The sequence below is a fragment of the Mobula birostris genome, chromosome 30 (genome assembly GCF_030028105.1).
Source record: "Mobula birostris isolate sMobBir1 chromosome 30, sMobBir1.hap1, whole genome shotgun sequence".
In the NCBI taxonomy this organism is placed as follows: Eukaryota; Metazoa; Chordata; class Chondrichthyes; order Myliobatiformes; family Myliobatidae; genus Mobula; species Mobula birostris.
The window spans coordinates 9568885-9588322 of record NC_092399.1 but is presented as its reverse complement, the minus strand read 5'-3'; the positions used below and the strand labels follow the sequence as shown (position 1 = coordinate 9588322).

At 43.9% G+C, this 19438-nt stretch overlaps 1 protein-coding gene across 1 annotated transcript in view; it reads left to right on the top strand.

Moving 5' to 3' along the window:
• ldlrap1b (low density lipoprotein receptor adaptor protein 1b) overlaps positions 1-15914 on the top strand; it is a 78942-nt gene extending 63028 nt beyond the window's left edge. The window contains exons 5-9 of the mRNA XM_072247085.1: positions 1451-1523; positions 5354-5446; positions 6924-7036; positions 10343-10377; positions 12963-15914. Coding sequence (XP_072103186.1) covers positions 1451-1523; positions 5354-5446; positions 6924-7036; positions 10343-10377; positions 12963-13107 — 459 coding nt within the window. The 3' untranslated portion in view covers positions 13108-15914. The remainder of the gene's footprint in view (positions 1-1450; positions 1524-5353; positions 5447-6923; positions 7037-10342; positions 10378-12962) is intronic.
• Positions 15915-19438: the final 3524 nt, after the last annotated feature.

Here is a 19438-nt window from a genome sequence, read left to right as displayed (position 1 = left end):
GCCTGAATTATGTGCTATGTCAAAATACATCACATCGTTATCTCCAAAAGGATCCCCATGAGACCAGATCAGGTTCTGTATCTGCCAGTAATGAAGCTTCCATTTCCACCCCTCTGTGTGTCACTAAGGAGGACTGCAGATGTTGTCGTTAGAAGCAAAAAGTTCAGGAAACACAGCTGAGGAGATGCTTGTACATTTGAAATGCATGCCTTTCAAAGTCCAAGGATCATTCTTCTTCAGTTTCTGTTTCTTTCCCTTTCTGGAATGTATACCTGGTACAATTACGAAAGTGAAATCCTTCCATCTTTCACAATAGTGTTTTTTTTTGTATCATCAGTCATCAATTTAGTTTAGAGGTTGGGTTGAGTTGTTCTCCGATCTTGGCAATTTACTTGCAAAAGTTTCATCACCACGCGAGGAGACATCAACAGTGTACTGTTAATTGCGCTCTGACGATGTCTCCTCACATGCTAACAGAACATTTGCAAGTAAATTGACAAGATTGGAGACCAACCCAACCCAACCATCGTCCACCCGAGTTACTCATTTTCCAAATTACTTCCATTAAAAATAGTTTCTTGTCAGCTCACAATCTTACATTTCCTCTCCAATCCATGCTAGAGGTTGTTGTGAAGATGGTGGAAAGTTACAATGGTAAAGTGGTCGCACAATTAGATTATGAGGACACTCAGTCCTCGTTTATTGTCATTTAGAAATGCATGCATTAAAAAATGATGCAATGTTCCTCCAGAATGATATCACAAGAAACACAGGACAAACCAAGACTAAAACTGACAAAACCACATAATTATAACATATAACAACAGTGCAAAGCAATATTGTAATTTGATAAAGAGCAGACCATGGGCAGGGTAAGAAAAACTCCTGATAGCCTTTTCATCTCACCCAGACGGTAGAAGGGAGAAACTCTCCCTGCCATGAACCTCCAAGCGCCGCAATCTTGCCGATGCAGCACCATTGGAAGCACCCAACCGCAGCGGACTCTGAGTCCGTTCGAAAACTTCGAGCCTCCGTCACAGCCTCTCCGAGCACCATCCTCTGCTGAGCACTTTGACCCCACCCCGGCCGCCGAGCAACAAGCAAAGCCGAGGATTCGGGGCCTTCCCCTCCAGAGATTTCGGACCACACAGTACAGTAGCAGCAGCAGCGAAGCAGGCATTTCAGAAGTTTCACCAGATGTTCCTCCGTGCTCTCACGTCCGTCTCCATCAAATCAGGATTGTGCACCGCACCCTACTTGACAAATAACAGATATCACCACCGGAGTGGCTGCTGCGAGCTGCGTTGTGCTGCCATCTCCTCCTCTCCTCCTAATTCTGGTTAATCCTACAGAAAAGCTTGTGATATTATGAAAACATGAAGTGATTTCCTTTTCTCCATTATGCCTGTGAATGCCATCTAATCCTAATTAATCTGTTGTGTCTTCCTAGGCTCAGGCAGTGACATTAACCGTGGCCCAAGCTTTCAAAATAGCTTTCGAATTCTGGCAAGCTGCCAAGGAAGGTGGGTTTTCATTATCAGGGTTAGATAATGAAAATTAACATTTAAAAAATATTTTGTTATTGACCTTTCCATAGTTGCAACAAAATTGTTTTGAAATTAAAACAAGCCGCCTCTGAGTTCAGTGCCATTAATGTTGTGATACTTTTGTTGCTGTTGTTGCCGTTTTGATAATCGCACGGTAGCGTAGTGGTCAGTACAACGCTTTACAGTACCAACGACTCAGGTTCAATCCCCACTGCTGCCTGTATGTTCTCCCCGTGACCACGTGGTTTTCCTCCCGGTGTTCTGGTTTTCTCCCACATACCAGTTGGTAGGTTAACTGGTCATTGTAAATTGTCCTGTGATTAAATTGGGGGAATTGCTGGTTAGCGCAGCTCGAAGGGCCAGAAGGCCAACTCCACGCTGTATGTCAATAAATAAATAAATAAATATTTCTCACACCCACTTGGGTTTACCTATCACCTTAGCTAGCCTTCTTCCCCTCCCCGCACCTTTTAATTCTGGCGTCTTCCCTCTTCCTTTACCATCCGCAAGAAGGGTCTTGGCCTGAAACATCTTCTGTTTATTTATTCCCATAGATGCTGCCTGACCTGCTGAGTTCCTCCAGCAGTTTGCGTGTGTTACATTTAGAATAAGTTTTTCTCATATCTGTACATATTTCTTTTATCATTGCTGATAGAGAGGAGTCCCTAGTGCATTGAGGATTATACTTCTCTGCTCAATATCATAAGGAAGGATCTTGCTGAAGGTGGCTCTTTGGGATCCCACACATGAAGGATGCTAACTTCTTCAACTCTGTCCCTACTTTTAGAAGTTGGTTTGAATAATTAAAAGCAACACACACAAAATGATGGAGGAACTCAGCAGGTCAGGCAGCATCGATGGAAATGAATATGCAGTCGACGTTTTGGGCCGTGACCCTCCTTCAGAACTGAGAAGGAAGGGGGAAGATGCCAGAATAAAAAGGTGGAGGGAGGGGAAGGAGGCTGGCTGAAAGATGATAGGTAAAGCCAGGTGGGTGGGAAAGGCCAAAGACTGGAGAAGAAGGAATCTGCTAGGAGAGGAGAGTGAACCACAGGAGAAGGGGAGAGAAGAGGGAACCCAGGGGGAAGTAATAGGCAGGTGAGACAAAGCAAAAGGTCAGAGTGGGGAATAAAGGAAGGGCGGAGGAGTCTGGGCCCGAAACGTAGACTATCTATTCATTTCCATATATGCTGCTGAAATTCTCCAGCATTTTGTGTGTGTTGCTTTGGATTTCCAGTATCTGCAGACGTTCTTGTGCTTTTGAATAATTGAAGTTTGACCTGAAATAGTCTCTGCCTCGGCTGGACTTGGTTAGCAGCATGTGGCAACAGAAGCCATAAAGGTCTCTGATTTTACCTGGGATGTTTAGATCCAAGGCTGGAGAAGAATGGCAGAGGCCGGAGGAAGATTCACATTCGGCTCTTGTCTGTGATCAACAGTGATGAGTAACCTCAGCTGATCCAGTTTACCCTTTAGTCTCAGGGGCAATGAATCATCTCTTGTCCTCTCAGCAAGAAATTACGATGTTTATTTGTCTCCCCAACACCACAGCCAAAATAACTTCCTCATCAGGGAGATTGTTCCCATTATTTCAATTTTGAAGTTGACTTACGGTAACATCCTCAAAAGACCAAGCAATCCTGTTTAAGTAGGTGATGGGAAGGGCTTGTTTTTCACATCTTGCTGATGTTTTTAATCGTCCTGCTCCGTTTTAATTATATTGGAGTTCACCGATGGATTATGCATTGGCTTGAAATGGAGATGACAGTTCAAGCCTTTTCCTTTGTTAAGTGAACTCTAGGTAGCAGACTGGTGTTTTGCTTTAATCCTAAGCAATACACTGTATAATTATTACAGCGTGCCTTTTTTTTAATAAAGGCTCAAAGGTTTATCTTAATATCAGAGAATATATGCAGTATACAACCTGAAATTCTCACTCTTCACAGACATCCACGAAACAAGAAATCACTTAGAATGAATGATAGGAGCATCAATGCCCCAAAGCCGTCCCCTTGCAGCAGGAAAAGCATCAAGACCCCCTCTCCCTCCCACTCGAGCCAGCAGAGCACTGATGCCCCCACACCTCACCATACAAGCAACAGCAAAAGCCCCCCCGTAAAGACCTTGATCCGGGCTGCATCAAAACTACATTTGTAACCCAGCACTTCAGTATCCCAGACAGGCTCTCTTTCTCCAGCAAGAGAGAAGTCGATCCTGCAACAACCAGAGTGGGAGGCCAGCAACCCGCTGTCCCGATGTTGCAATCTTCTTCTCCATTTATTTAAAATTTTCAAGAAACGTCTTCTTTAGTATACTTACCGCGGTACTTAATTGAATTGAAAAAGATGCACAGTTTATTTATCAGGGGAGTTTGATTTACTTTTTAATTTGAGGCAATTACAAGCTCAACTGTTTCTTTGTTCTTCAGAATGAGACAGGTCTTCATGAGTTACGATGTATGGCCAAATCCTCCAGCACCTCAGATGTCCTGGCTAGAGAGCTCCATTCCTATATTTTTGGTTTAATTCTTTTTTCCTTTCCCATTGCACATTCACAGTTCTGTTTTGAATGCCTCATGACAATTTCAAAGCTGAACGCTCTTAAGAATATAGTGCGTCTGCTCTGAGGGCAAAGCCCTTCCCAGCACTGAGCACATTTACAAGGAGTGCTGCCACAAGAAAGCGCTATCCATCAGTAAGGACCCCCTCTGTCCAGGCCTGGCTCTCATCTCAGTACCACCATCAGGCAGAAGGTACAGAAGCCTTGGGTCCCACACCAAGAGATTCAGGAACAATTATTACTCGACAACCATCAGGCTCTTGAACCGGTGTAGATAACTTTATTCACCACAACACTGAACTGATTCTATAACCTACAGCCTCTACAATTCATGTTCCCGGTATCAGTCATTTTTTAAAAATTTGCACAATTTGTCCTCTTTTGCATAATGGTTGTTTCTCAGTCTTTGATTATATATTGTTTTCTCATAAGTTTTACTGTATTTCTTTATTTTCCTGTAAATGGCTGCAAGAAAATGAATCTCAAAGTAGTATATGATAATATAGTACATAAAAGAGAACAGCTCAGGAACAGTCCATTCGGCCCACAATGTTGTGCTGAACCAGCTACAAAGCAAATCAAATACACCCAAACACTAAGTCCCCTGACCTACACCATGCATCCTCCTTGCATCCATGTGCCTCTCCAAACGTCTCTTAAAAGCCTCTAATGTGGTTGCCTCTACCACCATACCAGGCAGTGCACTCCTGGCATCCACGACTCTCTGAGTAAAAAACCTGCCCTTCACATCCCCCTTGAACCTACCCCCCTCTCACCTTCAATGCCCTCTGGTATGAGACATTTCCACCCTGGGAAACAGATACTCCCTGTCCACTCTATCTGTGCCTCTCATAATCTTGTGAACCTCGATCAGGTCTCCCCTCGGCCTCTGGCACTCCGGAGAAAACAACCCAAGTTTATCTGGCCTCTCGTGACAGGAAATGCCTTCTAAACCAGGCAGCGTCCTGGTAAACCTCTTCTGCACCCTCTTCAAAGCCTCAACATTCTTCCTATGGTGAGGCAACCAGAAATGTACACAATACCACAGATGTGGCCTAACCAGAGTTTTATAAAGTTGCAACATGACCTCCTGACTTTTGAACTCAATGTCTCAACTAATAAAAGCAAGCATTCCATAAGGCTTCTTAACATATATGTACTTTGATAATAAGTTTGACTTTGACTTTGAAATTTGTAATGGCTTTATTTCCGTTGTGTGAAGACTGTGTTACTCTGTTCCCTTGTAGAGAAAGAAAAAAGAGTAGCAATTGGATCTTCTGTCAGTGGGGCAGCTGATAAACCTCCACTGGAAAAGTCAATCAATAACCACTTCAAAACAGGTAAGGGTTTTTTTTTTACTTGTTGAAGTATTGTCATCCATCAGGCTCCTGAACCAGTGTGGATAACTTCACTCACCTCACCACTGACCTGATTCCACAACCTATGGACTCACCTTCAAGGACTCTGCAGCTCCTGTTCTCAGTATTATTTATTTACTATTTATTTATTATTAATAATATATTTTTGTATGTGCACAGTTTGTCTTCTTATGCACAATGATTTTTTGGCAGTCGTTGTGTGTAGTTTTTCATTGATTCTATTGTATTTCTTTGTCCTTCTGTGAATGCCTGTAAGAAAATGAATCTTACGGTGAATCTTATGTGGTGATATTTACAGAACTGTGAAAAGTCTTAGGCACATGTAAAAATAGTTCTGTAAAGTGAAGATGCTTTAAAAATAATGAAATAACAAGTTTCTAAATATCAAAACCTTTACTATAAAGAGCAGTAAATAGTAAAAAAAAACTAAATTAAATTAATGGTGTGACCACCCTTTGCCTTTTAAAACTGCATCAATTCTCTTTGGTACACTAGAAAATCAGTTGGTAGGTTGTTCCAAGCATCTTGGAGAACTTGCCACAGTTCTTCTAAAGACTTCTGGCTGTCTCGCTTGCTTCTGTCTCTCCAGGTAATCCCAGACAGCCTTGATGATGTTGAGATCAGCTCTGTAGAGGCCATAACATCTGAAACCATATATTAAAAAAAACTAGGGTGCCTAAGATTTTTGTACAGTGCTGTACGTACTTCAGTCCTAAATTTACTTTGAACTTTGATCCCAACCATGAAGAGCAAAGATCCAAAGAGCCTAAGGTAGGAGTTCCCAACCTTTTTTTATGCCATGGACCAATACCATTAAGGAGTCCATGGGACCAGACTGGGAACCCCCGGTCCAAGAAGAGGGGAACTGTTGCTTGCAGGAGGTGCTAATGCATGTGGCTCCTATTTTGCTCTGTACTCGGTTTTCCTCTCATGAAGCTTCAGTCTGCTGACAGAGCAGTGCAGCCTGTGGATTTTGCTTTCAAATCTCTGCCTTAAAAGAAGAGCATGTGCAATAATTGCAGCATATGAAAGATACTTCGGAACCTAAAGGCTGTAATAGTTTGAATCTTTAAGCTTACCATCCACAGCATAGGATCCTTAATTCGTAGTAAAGGCAATCTTGTTCATAACTATTCAACTCATTTTTTTTAAATTGGGGTAATTGCAGGAGGTGAGCGTCCTTTTGCACATGATTAATTTGAGCTTATTTTCTGAGAACATTTTCTTACCTCCGTATGAGCTTGTGGTGATATTCATGGTTGCATTCTCCGACTGTCAAGCCTGTGTAAGATTTGTTCTTTGTGTCTGGATGTACAGTGGGAGCGGGCGGCTATCTACGTTGAGACTTTATACGCATTACGTCTCCTTTTTGACTCCTGTTGTGGCTGGGCTATTCATTTACAAATAATACATTAAGTTGTTTTCAACTTCCCTGCAGAAGTAGCCACGGCAGATTTGTTGGATTTAACAGAAGGAGCCAAGCCAGCAAACCGCAGGAGTGAGCTCTCCAGTGCAGATAAACAATACTCGATCAATGACAACCTTGTGTGGGTAAGACTAGCAGTACCGTGGAAGACAGCGTTGTTAGTCATCAGCTGAAGGAATCCAGCTTCGCTAAACTTGGAATAAAGTCTTAGAAAAGAATTGTAGAAGAAACTAATAGGTGTACTTCAGATACAACCCTGAACATACTTCCTTTAATTCTTATGGTCCTCCTCAGTAATAGTAATAATAGGCATCCGTTAGTATCGTGAGACCATGGATTTGCGCCTTGGAAGGTTTCCAGGGCGCAGGCCTGGGCAGGGTTGTATGGAAGACCGGCAGTTGCCCATGCTGCAAGTCTCCCCTCTCTATGCCACTGATGTTGTCCAAGGGAAGGGCACTAGGGCCGATAGAGCTTGGCACCAGTGTCGTCGCAGAGCAATGTGTGGTTAAGTGCCTTGCCCAAGGACACAACACGCTGCCTCAGCTGAGGCTCGAACTAGCGACCTTCAGATCACTAGACTGATGCCTTAACCACTTGGCCACGTGCAGTCTCTCAGTGTTGTACACTAAATACTCTTCCTAATATGAAAAAACCTGCAGATGCTGGAAATCCAAAGCTACACACACACACACACACACACACACACACACACACACACACACACAAAGTGCTGGAGGAACTCAGCAGGCCAGGAAAAGAGTAAATAGTTGACCTTTCAGGAGTCCTGGTGAAGGGTCTTGGCCCGTAACGCCGGCTGTTTACTCTTTTCCAAAGATGCTGCCTGGCCTGCTGAGCTCCCCCAGCATTTTGTGTGGGTTACCTCGGAAGTAAATACACGTTTTGTGGGGCACTTGGCTACAGCTCCCAAGTGATCCTCAAGCAGAAGCACAAGAGGCAATAATTTGGAAAATGTGTAGCTCGGGTGGTTGATGGATTGAGTTGTTCACTGATCTTGGCAGTTCACTTGCAAACATTTCATCACCGTACGGGGAGACATCTTCAGTGTGCTGTTGATTGTGGTGAGTCCTCCGAATGCCTGGCCTTAATATGGTTATCAATCAGCTGATTGGTCGGCATTTTGGAAACTCAGTTATGATGTGGGAGGAAATCTCGTTGATGACTGGTTGCGTGGTGAACTTAGCGCATTGTGGTCTGGAATTTTGCCTGCATTGGCTCATAAATAGGATGAAGACCTACATGTCTGTTTACAGAATTGTTCTTGGAACTAGGAGGAAACTATCCACAAGGATCTGTGAACACCAACTGGTTGTAAAGCGCCATGACCAACTCTCCCTAGTCTCTCCTCATGAAGATCAAGAGGGGCACAAAATCGACTGGGCATTAGTGAAAGTCATGGCGCAAGCAAACACGTGGCATAAAAGGGAATTCCTAAAAGTGTAGTTTTCGTGAACAATCCTTAAACACGTAGACCTCGAACCCTCTTTATGACCTAACGTGGCCAAGATTCCCGACCGCAACACAGGAAGTTCGCCACACAGCCAATCAGCAACAAGATTTCCTCCCTACGTCACAGCTGAGTTTCTGAAATGACGACCAATCAACTGATCGATAAGCATATAAAGGCCAAGCATTCGGAGGACACACCACAATTATCAGCGCGTTGATGATGCCTCCTCATATGGCGAGGAAATGTTTGCAAGTAAATTGCCAAGATCGGAGAAAAACTCAACCCAGCAGGGGGCAATTTTAACCCAACTGAGGACATGGAATTGGGAGTATAGGGTGGAGTTCTAAGCAAGCTGATACGAAGTGTCAGCTTCTGAATCTTATTGAGGCAACTGAAATGAGTGAAGGAGCTCTCAGGGGCAGATTAGCACTGATAATGCATTGTATTCTGAAGGGGATGGTCACAAAATGCCTGGATTGCGAGTTTCACTCTGGGCAGACAGGTAACCCCAGACCTTGGGATTCCCGATGGACCTTCGGTGCCATGATATCGTAGCAGTTTATGCAGCACTATTACAGCTCGGGGAGTTTTCCGGAGTTCAGAGTTCAATTCCAGCACCGTTCCGTAAGGAGACGCTGCATGTCCTTCCCATGGAATGCCTGGGTTATCTCTTTCTGGTCTCCTCCCACAAAGACGTACTGGGCAGGTTAATTGGTCATTGTAAATTGTCCCGTGATTAGGTTAGGGTTAATTGGAGTTGTGGGTTTGCTGGGATAGCATGGCACGAAGGGCCAGAGGTGCCTACTCAGCGCTGTGTCGCTAAGTAAACAAACAAACAAATAAAGGTTCAGTGAGAAAAGGCAATCGTTGTGGAGAAGAATTCCTGGTGGGCCAGGAGGCAGGGGAGTGCTTTGTTCTGTTCTGAATCCCAGACCTCTCCTCCACTCCTGCAGACTGCTCTATCATACTCCCCACCTGTCTTAATACCAATCCTAACAATTAGTTTTGTGCGCAAACACGAGGAAATCTGCAGATGCTGAAAATTCAGGCAACACACATCAAAGTTGCTGGTGAACGCAGCAGGCCAGGCAGCATCTCTAGGAAGAGGTACAGTCGACGTTTCGGGCCGAGACCCTTCGTCAGGACTAACTGAAAGAAGAGCTAGTAAGAGATTTGAAAGTGGGGGGGGAGGGGGAGATCCAAAATGATAGGAGAAGACAGGAGGGGGAGGGATGTGTCTTGTTCAACTCTCCACCCACCCCTGCCGATGTCACACAACTCGCACATATCCAGACCAATAATTCTGGTCTGTGGCCGCCAGAATGACTTTAAGATCATTCTAAATCTGAGCTACTTTCCACGCTGATCGCCCCCCTTCGGGCAGATTCTTTTTATTGTTCTTTCTCCAGCACACACCATCATCTCTCCCAAAAATAGATTCCTTTATGCTATGCTATTAACCCTCCGGCATGCAGATGTGCTATTTGAATCAATTGATCTCGTCTATCCACCTTTACTCACTGAACTCTAGAAGAATGAGAGGGGGGAAATCTCGCTGAAAGTTACTGAATATTGAAAGGCCTAGATAGAGTGGATGTGGAGAGGATGTTTCAAAGAGCAGTGAAGTCTAGGACCAGGGGGCACACCTTTCAGAAGGATGTCCCTTTAGAACAGGTGTGGCCCCTCGGTTAATGGTAGGGATGCATGGCATAGAAAAAGTTGGAACAGAGATGAGGGGAAGTTTCTTTAGCCAGTGGGTGGTGAATCTGTGGAATTTGTTGCCTCAGATGGTTGTGGAGACCATGTCATTGTGTATATTTAAGGTGGAGTTTGATTGGAGGAGGATAAAAGGTTATGGGGAGTAGGCAGGAGAACGGGGTTGAGAGGAAAAGTAAATCAAATAGTGGAGCGGACTTGATGGGCTGCATGTTGTTATAAAAACACTACTTTTGTTTGTTTTTAGGAAATGAATGATGATCTGGATGAAGCTTTTGCCAGGTAAAACCAAACTCCCTCTCTTTTGCTTTGAGTGTCTAACCAATGTGTAAACTGGCCCACCGAGCACTTGTCGCGCTGACCAGTTCATCTTACTGTGTGCCCGTCTCACCTCTGTCTGCTCTGACTTTTCCAAGCTGCAGTCTGGACAGCTTTGACCCAGCCGAAGGTAAATAAAACCCTTCTATGTTTTAAACCATTCAGCCAACCAGCTCGGCGCATCTTCATCTCTCCACTGAGTCTGTGCTGCGGTGTCCCAGCTCGCTTGACGCGGGCTTCATCCCTGCTGAGATTCATTGCCTGTTGCCAATGTGACTAAGTTATCCTGTTGTGCAGAAGGAATGTGGCTCAGCTATGTGACTAACTGATTTGCATGTGAAATCCTCTTTGCTACCATATCACTCATTTTAGATTTGGAAATCCATTCACCAAGTGTTTTATTCATAAGCCTGAAATTAGTTCGATAGTTAAATCTGGAGAAAATAGCATGAAAGTGGACTGTCAATGCTGAGTAGAAGTACCAAATGCAATTTCCTGATAAATGGACTTCCTTTTTTATGATGTCATAAATGCTGTTGATTTGACGCTTTGCACAAAACGTTGCTTCTTATGGTAGACTTGCTGAGTATTCTTGGTCACTGCGAACACAAGAAAATCTGCAGATGCTGGAAATTCGAAGCAGCAGACACAAAATTCTGGAGGAGCTCAGCAGGTCAGGCAGCATCTATGGAAAAGAGTAAACAGTCGACGTTTTGGGCCACGAAGGGTCTCGGCCCGAAACGCCAACTGATCTTTCGGTGTCTGTACTGCCACTGTTTAGCTGCCTGGTGGTGCTGTGGCATCTGCACAGGACTTCAAGGCGAGTGGTGGTCTCCCGGCTCGAATCCGGCCGGCTGCTTACACGCTTTCCATCTGTGCTGGGTTGCGCACCGAGCTAGCAACTCCATCTCATTAAAAAGAAAGACAAGTGCTAAAGAAACGACAAGGCGCCACAAGCCGCAGAGAGAATCAATAATTGCTACTATTAGTGAAGGAGGTACAGGAGCCTGAAGATACACACTGACCATTTTAGGAACAGTTTCTCTCCCTCAGCCACCAGATTTCTAAGTGGACAATGAACCCATGAACACTACCCCACCACTTTTGATCTCTATTTGCACTACGTATTTATTTTTAAATAGATATTTCTCACTGAAATTTATAATTTTTCATGTATCGCACTGCACTGCTGCTGCAAAACAGCAAATTTCACAACATACAGTACTGTGCAACAGGCTTAGGCACACACTTGTATAGCTAGGGTGCCTGGGACTATAGCAGAGTGCTGTAGTAATTTTTGTATTTCACTGCGCTGCAAAAGAAAACAATTCCCTGACATATGTGAGCGATGATAAACCTGATTCTGATATGCGTCTCTATTGTGGACTGAGAGCGGGAAGGGGGTATGGAGAGGGGAACCACAGTTGGGAAAAGGGGAAGGGAGAGGGGAGGGAGCAGGAAGCACCAGAGAGACATTTTGTAATGATCAACAAGCCAGTTAGTTGGAGTAAAATGACCTTGCCTGGTGTCTCGGAGCTGGGTGTGTCATTACCTGTGGCAAACCCCTCCCCGGCACTCCTTCCCTGCCACACTCACAACACGCTGGAGGAACTCAGCAGGTCGGGCAGCATTCATGGAAACGATGAGTCGACGTTTCGGGCCGGAACCCTTCGTCAGGACTGAAGAGGGAGGGCAGAAGGTGGGGGGAGGGTGGGAAGGAGAAGGTTGGTAGGTTCCCCTTACTGGTTTTTCACCTGAACCTACCAGCCTTCTCCTTCCCACCCTCCCCCCACCTTCTTTATAGGGCCTCTGCTCCTTCCCTCTTCAGTCCTGACGAAGGGTTCCGTCCCGAAACGTCGACTCATCATTTCCACGGATGCTGCCTGACCTGCTGAGTTCCTCCAGCGTGTTGGGAGTGTTGCTTTGACCCCAGCATCTGCAGATTATTCTGTATTTACTCCTTCCCTGCCACTTGTCCCACACCCCGATTATCTGTTGTCAATTATTAAGTTAAATTTCTGCTGCTTTCAATACAATTCCTGTGACTGTTGCTGCTTGAAGAATGTCCTGTATCTGTCTGCAAGTTGGCAGATGTAAGTAAGTGAAAACTCCTGTAGGTGGCAGCCTTATCATGCGCGATGCTGAGAATGCTTTTGAGCTCCTGGTATCCAGCTCTCCTTGAGGGAGATCTGAACTGTTTCAGAATCACCAGCATATGTCATGAAATCCGTGGTCTTTGCAGCAGCAGTACAATGTAATGCATAATAATAGAGAAAAAAGTTTGAATTTCAGTAAGTATATATATATAGTCCATTCAGAAATCACATGGCAGAGGGGAAGAAGCTGTTCCTGAATCACTGAGTGTGTGTCTTCAGGCTTCTGTACCTCCTCCCTGATGGTAACAATGAGAACAGGGCATGTTCTGGGTGATTTGATGTTTGAGCAACCACTGTTTGCAGTAGTAGTTCTCTTAGTAATAAATTTACATTTCTGTGTCATTTTTTTTTTGCGTGGCTCAGCAGTTAACGTAAAATTCTGATCGCTTCCAGGCTGGCTCAGTCTCGAACAAACCCTCAGCTTCTGGACATCGGCGTGAGCCCCCAGGACGTGCAGACAGACGAATGCTTATCTCCATCAGACTGGGAGAAAGGTGACAATGGAGTCACAGAAAAAGATGACCTGTTTGGGCTCTGATACCACGAGGGCTGTGGGGAATAAACAGCTCGGCCCAAAGGAGGAACTCACCCACCCTGAAACTGAACGCCATGCCTTCTCACGGTCAGATGGAATACTAGAAGGCTGGTTTGTGAAAGGAACTTTGATCTGTGTTGCTGCAGGACTGAAACGGAGAAATAATGATGTTAACACTTGTGGTGCTGCCTTTAAGGAGGTCCAGACCAAAGCAATCAAAAGGCCTTGAAAAGAAACCATTTAAGCTTCTAGACCCAGCCAGTGGTACACATTTCAGCTTAGGTTGGCTGTTAGCTAGCTGCCTGTCCATTCCAAAAGTTATTGGTCAAAATGAATCTTTTAAAAGATTACAGATTTGTATCTATGTAGATAGTGGATTTCCAGTGAATGCTAACTGATTATATATTTTTTCCAATAATTATTCATATTAAATGAACAAGCATCTTATTTTACCTTTGACACTTGCATTGTTCACCCAAATCACTAAAGTAGGACTGATCAAAACCGTGTAACTTTCTTTGTTACATTTCAGATGTAAACGTTGTTACTTTGAATGTTAGGAAAAGCAAGAAAAAATGCAGATGCTGGAAATCTGAAATATAAAAAATATTGGAAATGCTCAGCAGGTCGGGCAGCGTCCGTGGAAAAGGAAACAGTTGCTGTTTTAGGTGAAGTCTGCTTCCCCAGGTTCCTACAGCTACCTTGACTATTTCTTCCCACTCTGTCTCCTCAGGCCCATTGTATTAGCTCGGATGAGACTCCCCACGTAGGTGTTCCTTCTTCCTAGCTTCCACTCTTCCATGGATGACAAGACACCATCGCCGTACTTAATCTATTTCTTTTGCCCTCATCCCTCCTCTCTCCTTGCACAAGGATGGGGTTTCTCGAGCTCTCGGTTTCAACCCCATGAGCCTCTGGATTCAACTGATCAGCCTTTTCAAATTCCACCACCTTCTGTCAAACGACATATATTCCCCTCCCCTTTCAACATTCTGAAATGACCATTCCTTTAGTGGAATGCCTGTGATTTCCGCCTGCACTCACCGTAGGAGATACAGCACCCAGCGCTGTCTGTGAGGACTTTGCTTGTTCGCTCCGTGACTGTGTGGGTCTTCTCTTGGTGCCCCAGTTAGTAAGATTAGGGTTAGAAAGTTGTTGGCGTGTTGGAAGCGTGGCTGATCCCAGTTCAGTCTCAGACTGTGTTGCTCCTTGCCGCAAACAGAATATTTCGCTGTATGGGTTGATGTACATGTGACAAATAAAGCTAATCTTAATCTGTCTGTTTTAGCTCTTCCTTCTCCATCAGCTAAGGATGCAAAAGCAGTCCGTCCAAGGGGAGCACCAGTTCCGCTGCAATTTCAAGCTAGTGTAATTGCATTCATTGCCCGTATGTTGGGGAGAGCAAACCGAGATTGCGATGCGCCAGTGTTCAGTTTGCAGGGATGATATTGTGCTTCCTGTGCCCGCCTCTTTAAACTCTCCTTCCTGCACCCACTCCGAATCCTTTATCTTTGGATTCCTGCACTCTTTTAATTCAGAAATCAAGGGTGTAAAGGGACTTGGGAGTCCTTGTGCAGGATTCCCTAAGGGTTAACTTGCAGGTTGAGTCAGTGGTGAGGAGTGCAATGTGATGTTAGCATTCATTTGGAGAGGACTAGAATATAAAAGCAAAGATGCAATGCTGAGGCTTCCTAAGGCTGTTGTGAGACCTAATTTTGGAGTATTGTGAGCATTTTTGGGCCCCTTATCTAAGAAAAGATGTGCTGGCTTTGAAGGTTGTCCAGAGGAGGTTCACGAGAATTATCCCAGGAACGAAAGGGTTAATGTATGAGGTGCAATTAATGGCTCTGGCCTGTACTCGCTGCAGTTCAGAAGAATGAGGCGGGGATCTCATTGAAACTTGTCAAATACTCAAAAGCCCAGATAGAGTGGATGTGAAAAGTATGTTTCCTATAGCGGGGGGCATCTAGAACTGGGAGCACAGCCTCCTAATAGGACATTCCTTTCGAAAACAGATGTGGAGGAATTTCTTTACCAGCGGGTACTGAATCTGTGGGATTCATTGCCGTGGGCGGCTGTGGAGGCCAAGTCATTGGGTATATTTAAAGCAAAGGTTAATAGGTTCTTGATTAGTAAGGGCGTCAAAGGGTATGGGGAGAATGGGGTTGAGGGGGATAATAAATCAGCCGTGACGGAATTGTGGAACAGACTCGATGGGCTGAATGTTCTCATTCTGCCCCTATGACTTATGATCTTGACAGGACCCAAAATAAGTTTGAGGAACAACATCTCACCTTTCATCTGGGCACATTGCAGTTTTCTGGAGTCAACACTACAACTCCAAGTAATTTGCTTTCTTTCTTTGTATCACAACGGATTCATTCTGCTGTAGGTAATCAATCCAATTTCTTTTTCTCTTTGTACTAGGACTGCTGGGCATTTTACACAACATTACATTTTTGTGGCTTTTAGGATCATTTCTTTGTGTTCTCACTAAACACCCTCATTAACCTATCAACCTAATGGATTTATCTACCACATGCTTCCATGGTAATTCTGGTCTCAGATTCCTTCTGAATTTCTTTCCTTACCCCCTAGGCATCTTGAAACTGGTCCTCACTCTTCCTCCATTCTGGTAAAAAGTCTTCAACCTATAAAGTTAATTCTTTCTCCTTTCCACATGCTGCCTGACCTGCTGGGTGTTTCCAGAATATTCCATTGTTATAACCATATTTAGTTTCTTCCTTTTGTGTTTTATATAGCTTATGAATTATAATGTACAATATTATTAAAACTTTTTGTTCCTATTATGTTCCCAACGTCTTCTTGTCTTGCATTAGTTTAGATAATGATTTTCCCCTAAAATGTTTTGGAGAGTGAAAACAGAATTAATTCTGCAATATTTTAATCTGTTTTAATAGAATCTGCTTATGACTTGTGTAAAAGTGAAGATGCAGGAACTTTAGGCATCTGTGGATGTATTTTTCTGTAGATGTGTAAAATGAGTAGCAAGACCACGAAGTTGACGCCATCTATGGAGTGAAGTACTAATATTGCAAACAATTCTAAATAGAGAGAAAATTCAAAAGTATGCGGTGCAAAAGGACTTGGGAGTCCTTGTGCAGGATTCCCTAAAGGCTGATTTGCAGGTTTAGTCAGTGGCGAGGAAGGCAAATGCAATGTCTCATTCATTTGAAGAGGACTAGAATAGAAAAGCAAGGATGTAATATTGATGCTTTATAAAGCACTGGTGAGGCCTCACGGAGTATTGTGAGCAGGTTTGGGCCTCTGGGACCCTTTCTAAGAAAGGATGTGCTTACATTGGAGAGGGCTCAATGGAGGTTCACAAAAAATGATTCCTGGATTGAATGGCTTGTTCAGTTGAGGAGCATTTGATAGCTCTGGGCCTCTATTCACTGTAATTCAGAAGAATGAGGGGTGACCTCATTGAAATCTATCGAATGTTGGAAGGCTTCAATAGAGCGGATGTGGGGGAGACCAAGACCAGAGGACACAGCCTTGGAACAGAGGGACATCCTTTTAGAACGGAGATGAGGAGGAATTTCTTTAGAGTGGTGAATCTGTGGAATTCGCTGCCACAGGCAGCTGTGGAGGCCAAGTCATTCGGTATACTTAAGGCAGAAGTTGACAAATTCTTGATTAGTCAGGGCATGAAGGAATACAGGGAGAAGGCAGGAGATTGGGACTGAGAGGGAAAATGGATCAGCCATGATGAAATGGCAGAGCAGACTCGATGGGCCGAATGGCCTAATTCTGTTCCTATATCTTTTGGTCTTAATATTCTCCACAGGATAAGTAATAATTGACGGAGTTGTATTTCAAATGTAGTTTTATTTGCAAACAGTTTTGTAATAGTGCTGTGGTTCTGCGTTAATTGGCCCACAAATTAATTGGAGGACAAATAGAATCAGTAGCCAACTTGCAACCTTAAAGGTTTAAAAACATCCAAGTAATCTTGAATTTCTTTTATGTACTGATTATAAAAATTAAGTAAAAAATGACAAACTTGCCCACTTTGATTTTGAACGGCATATCACAGTAGATAACATTTTGTAATGTAGTTTTAGATTTTTAGATTTTGTGCTCATCAAACTCTGATGATACCAGTGTGGAATAACAAAAGTGTCTAAAAGTATAACTAAACCAAACCACCTTTCTTCATTGAATGATTTAGTTATTAGGTTATTAACAGTTATTAGACTTAATTTATTACAAGTAGTATTTCCATTTCACAATGTGGTTCACAACTGTAACAATCTAATTATAGCTTTAGTATCTGATAAGATGGGTTCAGAATGGCTTCATGCAATGGATTTTTTTTGCTGAAATATTCCACTGAGTTATTTGCAATAGCTGATAGCGGATATCTGACTTTTAAATGGTGGTAATGTTGTTGCCTTATCTCACAAGGCACAATAAATGCACTACTGCCAAAGGTTTTCCCTTATAATATTTTAGCAAACATTTTTGTGTACACTCCTGTCAACTTCAGCCCCTTCTCACAGGTGAGGGCTGCTTCTCTGAGCAAGATCTTGGTGCTTGTTGGTGAGTTCTGACAATGAGAAATTCTGTTGGATGATTTTGAGTGTCTACTCAGGAAACATCCCATCGCTTTTGATTTCCATGGGGACGACAAGCGGGTTTGTGCTGACCATTGACTAATGGATTCCAGTCAAAGGTGTTTCTTGGAAGGAAATTCTCTACCAAGGACGGGTAGGGCAGCTGAAGGGTGCTCTGCACAGAAACAAGACCAGGGCCATCCTTCACAACTCCATGGGACAGGAAGAACCTCAGCACATGTTGCTTGCATACCTTGGTCCAATATATGGCTTGATACGGCCACTTGCAAAGGTGGCCATCAGGGTAGGAGCAAGGTCCGGTGCAATTTTTCTCCCATTCTCGGGGAACTTGTGCATCATGACCCATCAGACATTATCTTGGATCTTAGGAAGAAAATTGAAAAATGTCTCTGGTGACTGCCACAGGAAAGAACCGCGGTTTGGGCCATACCTGTGCCATGTATAGAAATACCAAACACTCCTCACACCTGCTGATCAGGTTTTTGTCCACTGTCACTCCACACTTGCCCCTTTTTTTGTTGGATTACCTTTATCTGTTTCAAGCCATCTCCTGCCATGTGCCTTGGCTCTCCTGAATCATGTTCCCAGCATCTTCAGGCAGTCAGACTCTACAGCAGCAACTCCCAACCCTTTTAATGCCATGACCCCCTAACTATTAACCGAGTGATCCGTGGACCCCAGTTTGGGAACCCCTGCTCTACAGTGAATGGGAGAGGAGGCTGGTCGGAGATTCTTATCAATCCACAGAGCAAGGAATGAGCAGGAGATGGTTACATTGTCCAAGTACAGGGAGGCTTTGATCTGAATGTAACAGTTACCTGCCAATGACAAACTCCCCCCTCCTCATGCCTGAGTTCTTCCTGACAGATTGGCCAAGAGCTTGCAGCACAGTGATGGAAATGGAGTGAGCCCACCCTTGCTTAACACCGGACTTGTAGACACACTACTTGCTCCTAACTCAGTCATAGTCATACTTTATTGATCCCGAGGGAAATTAGTTTTCGTTACAGTTGCACCATAAATAATTAGATAGTAATAAAACCATAAATAATTAAATAGTAATATGTAAATTATGCCAGGAAATAAGTCCAGGACCAGCCTATTGGCTCAGGGTGTCTGACCCCCCCCCTAGGGAGGAGTTGTAAAGTTTGATGGCCACAGGCAGGAATGACTTCCTATGACGCTCTGTGTTGCATCTATGACATTACTGCTGTCTGTAAAGCACTTGGATTCAAGGAGTTCCTGGGGGACAAGAAAATGGCAGATGACCTGAATAAGAATTTTGCATCAGTCTTCACTGTGGAAGACACTAGCAGTACACCGGATGTCTGAGATGTAAGGCAGCAGCAATGAGCGCAGTTGCTGAAATGTCTGAAGGTGGATAAGTCACCTGGACCAGATGGTGTACACTTCAGGATTCTGAAAGTGGTGGCTGAAGAGATTGTGGAGGCATTAGTAATGACCTTTCAAGAATCATCAGATTCTAACATGGTTCCGGAGGACTGGAAAATTGCAAATGTCACTCCACTCTTAAGGAAGGGAGAGAAGTAGAAGAAAGGAAACTATAGGCCAGTTAGTCTGACCTCAGTGGTTGAGAAGATGCTAAAGTCGATTGTTTATGGATAAGGTTTCGGGGTATTTGGAGGCACATGATAAAATAGGCTAAAGTCAGCATTGTTTCCGTCAGAGAAAATCTTGCCTGAAAAATCTTTTGGAATTTTTTGAGGAAACAA